The following is a 3989-nucleotide window of genomic DNA, read 5'->3' as shown; positions in this document are numbered from 1 at the left end:
GGTTCATATGCGTAATAACAAGTCATTAGTTGATCAACTATGCACTATTAAATTATGTCCCTTCATATGATATGTGAATATAGTGCAATTACGACAAGACAAAGAGAGGTTGAGCTATAAACTCTTAATTCATTATCATATTCTTTGTAGTAGAATACACTTGATGGGTGGATGGGTGGACCTATATGAGTGTGGAGTGGTGCCACTCTTATAAAATTGTGAAAGATTTCCGAAGCACTCATGAATGCCAAAACACGCACATGACCTCCTAGCGCAAAACCGCGATAACGACAAAGATTGTGCGAGTATAATGTGATAGAATAAGACCATGAACTTACAAAAGAATTCTTGGTTTACAGAAGTTCTAAACTTCACCAATTATTCCGTAAGTATAATTTTATTTTATCTAGGTCTGGTTTATATTCTACGCAACACCAGCTTCGATGCATTGTACTCATATATTGAAACCCAGGAAAATGTTCTTTCTCCTTTTTTTTTCTTTTGAGATATGTGGAAACCTAGCAAAACTTTTTAATTCCTTATTATTCTTTTTGAGATAGTGAGGAATTGTTGAAAAAATATTATATCTCAAAAAGAATAAGAATTATTTCATTAATCTCCTTAATGTCTACAATTCAATTTGGTCAAATAATTATGTTGCTCAACGTCTCTCTATTCAATTTGGCCAAATAAATTGTCTTTATTGTCAATTGCCATTATGGCTTTTACTCCACTTAAACTTTTGGAATGCTAGCAGCAACAAAAGGAATTAGACATCAGTGTTCATCTTCCTAAATATATGAACTTGTGTGTTCATCTTGTGAGATAGAAAAAACCAAGAATCAAATTCCTCCTTCCTATATTCTCTTATGCTGGGTTTTTACCTATGTAAAATTTTTGTTAGATTCTGGCTCCTAGTTTGTACTAGAAGAGCTTGTTGAATCGTGGGGATACATGTATATCTGGTGAAACATCCTTAAGGACAGTGTCTTAATTGATATGCCTCAAGCTATGAGATTGTTCAAGAATCCCTTACAGGGTTCGTGATCAGGTATTTTCCGTAAGATTTCCAATACTTTATTCAGTCTATTCGGTACAATTTACAACAATCAAATTGATACAAATATACACCAAGGACACTAGCTAGTAGTATTAAGTAACTTCAGTCTTATTCTGTTCTATTGTGGAGACAAATATCGTGCATCGCTTACTCAATTGGAACTTGCACCGGTTTCAAAACTGCTTCCAAGCTCATTGATGAATTGACTTCCCTCTGCAGCAGTCAAATTCATTGAACCGAATGGATTTGCAGGCATAATTGGAATGCCTTCTCCTTCTAGCATTTGAATCACAACTTTCATTGATGGTCTATCCAATGGAGACCACTGAATGCACCAAAGTCCTACAATTGCTAGTTTCTTGATTATGCTGCTGTCATCTTCATTCTCAATTTGGATTGCTATTTCTTCTCCTTTCTCCAGCTGTTTGTACATCCACTCTGGGTAGTAAATCTCACTGATATTGCTTTGCTCATTTGCGGCTTTAAATTTCTTTCTTCCACCAATCGTATCCAGCAACAGCATGCCAAAACTATAAATATCTGCTCTATATGACACATCCCCATAGTTCCTGGAGAACACTTCAGGGGCAATATAGCCAATGGTGCCTCGAGCAGCAGTCATTGACACAGCACTTTGTTCCTTCGAGCACAACTTTGCCAGACCAAAATCCGCAACTTTTGGATTGAAATCTTGGTCTAGCAAGATATTATGAGGTTTAATGTCAAAGTGAACAATTCGTTGATTGCACCCTTGATGCAAATACTCGATACCTTTGGCGGTTCCTACAGCTATTTGCTGCATCTTCTCCCAACCTAGTGGTGACCCTCTTCCATTCCCTGATGATATGATCTTTTGAAGTGTGTCGTTTGGTAAATATTCATACACGAGAGCTCGTCTATATCCATCAGCACAATAACCAACTAAGCGCACAACGTTCACATGGTGAATTCGACCTATGCTGCCCACTTCATTGATGAAGTCTTCTCCTTCACCCTTGAAATTGTTAAGGACCTTAACCGCGACAAGAATTTCATTTGAAAGCTTCCCTCTGTATACTTCCCCATAGCCTCCTTGACCAAGTTTATACTTGAATTGCTCTGTGATCTTCTTAATATCTGCGTAACTGTATCTTGTAGGTCTCAGAGACTTATAATCCTCCAGTAACCTCTCAATCCTTTTCTGATCCTCTTTCTTTATTTTCAATTTGACAATCGTATAGACTGCTAGAACGATTAACACAAAGGCAAACACGCTACCTAGTACAATTGCAATAGTAACTTGCTTTGACAGCCCTGTAAAATGAGGATGATAGCATTATTAGCTTGTAGTAATTGTTGATTAGAAGGAAAAAAACATATGACATTCTTGATCTCTTAAGACAATAAAATACTTTAAACTAGGTTATGGCTATGACTTGTATGTTATGTTGCTAATTACTATTATTCAGAAAGTACTCCCAAGGATAAAAACTGTACCAATTTAGAGATTGAAAAGGGAAAGCAGTTCTAAAGATGTACCTTTGCCAGGCTGTTCTGGAATGTCAAGGCATTCGGTTTCATGACCCGAGCCATTCGATTTCAACTTACAGTACTTTCCATTAGCTTCACAATTTCCACAAAATGGTTCTGACCAGTACAGATTAATCTGTGTTTGACTAAAATCTGGTGGCCCAAAAAGTACCTCGTCTGGAATATCTGCAATGTTGTACATCTTTGTACAGGAAGATGGTAATAGCCAGATAGCTGATGCAGAGCGAAAAGCAAGGACGTCATAATGAGGGCTGCTAAGGCAATTGATCCGAGAATAAGCAAATGAGTGCTTGTTGTATGAGGAACAATTGAATAAAGTGAAGCCATCATACGCGTTCTGATCAAAGGTAAACGGCCAAACAGACGAGTTTATGTTTTGAATCTGCCTGCGAAAACATGAAGCATTGAAATCTGATACTTTTATTGCCTGGGATTTGTAATCAATTTCCTCAACAAAAACACTGCTTGATATTGGGATGTTAACGTTCTTTGCAGATGCCTGGAGGTTGAATCGAGTGACATCATCAGTGGTGCAAGATAATTCGAAACCAGGGTAGCCACAGTGAGCTGGCTGATGATCTTTGAGCCGGAATGGAAATCGAATTACTGGACCGGAATCACCACACCTTGTTGGCAAGCATTCATCTTGAGCTGCTGCTGCTGCTCCAGCTCCAGCGAAGCATACTAATAACAAATGAAGAAACAGGTGAATATTAAATATTGGGGTCATTTTCTCTTAGGAAGTGACACAGTGTATATGTGATGGTATATGGTTGCTAATTAAATTGCAAATAGCTGTCGCAATGAGGAATCATTGCAATAAAAACTGGTTGCTTTACTTAAGGCCAACGCGCTAAAACACTACAAGTGCTCTTTTAAAACTGAAGTTATTTCACGTGTTAATTCAAATATTCAAATGACTTTTGACTTTCAAACTTGGCGACTAAATGAAACGACTCATTTCCACTAATTTTCTCAAATAACATGGTCTCTCTCTTAGTTTGTGTGTAGCTGGACTATCATCGCATATGTATCGTGCACAAAAATTTTTAGAAAGAAAGGGACAAATCGTCTAACATTTTTTGCAACTAGGAAAAAAATAGTTTTTACCAACTTCTTTGATCGCTAGACCAAAAATAGTTTAAGTATCACCGAATAACAAATCTTTACGCAAACTTTAATGGAGGATTTTGAGAAACAAAAGCAGTAAGGAAATTTTCTTGAATGGAGAAGAAGAGACTCGCAGGAGACAGGAGCTGCAGAACTCTAAAATACGTTATAATTTCTAACTAGGGAGAAAAGATTGTACGGTTTAATTTAAGGAAAAGGGTAAACAATGCTCTTAAACTATGCGAAATGATCAAAAGTGCCCTCCGTTCATAGTTTGGTCCAAGAATGC

At 37.2% G+C, this 3989-nt stretch overlaps 1 protein-coding gene across 1 annotated transcript; it reads right to left on the bottom strand.

Moving 5' to 3' along the window:
• Positions 1 to 978: 978 nt before the first annotated feature.
• On the bottom strand, positions 979 to 3416 carry LOC132632053 (rust resistance kinase Lr10-like). Its single transcript, XM_060347848.1, has 2 exons — positions 2579 to 3416; positions 979 to 2353 (listed from the first exon to the last, which is right to left on the bottom strand). The coding sequence occupies exons 1-2, from the start codon at positions 3318 to 3320 to the stop codon at positions 1212 to 1214; spliced, it is 1884 nt and encodes a 627-aa protein (XP_060203831.1). The 5' UTR covers positions 3321 to 3416; the 3' UTR covers positions 979 to 1211.
• Positions 3417 to 3989: the final 573 nt, after the last annotated feature.

The sequence above is a fragment of the Lycium barbarum genome, chromosome 3 (genome assembly GCF_019175385.1).
Source record: "Lycium barbarum isolate Lr01 chromosome 3, ASM1917538v2, whole genome shotgun sequence".
In the NCBI taxonomy this organism is placed as follows: Eukaryota; Viridiplantae; Streptophyta; class Magnoliopsida; order Solanales; family Solanaceae; genus Lycium; species Lycium barbarum.
Note: the sequence above shows the minus strand (reverse complement) of the source record. Positions and strands in the feature narration are given on the sequence as shown.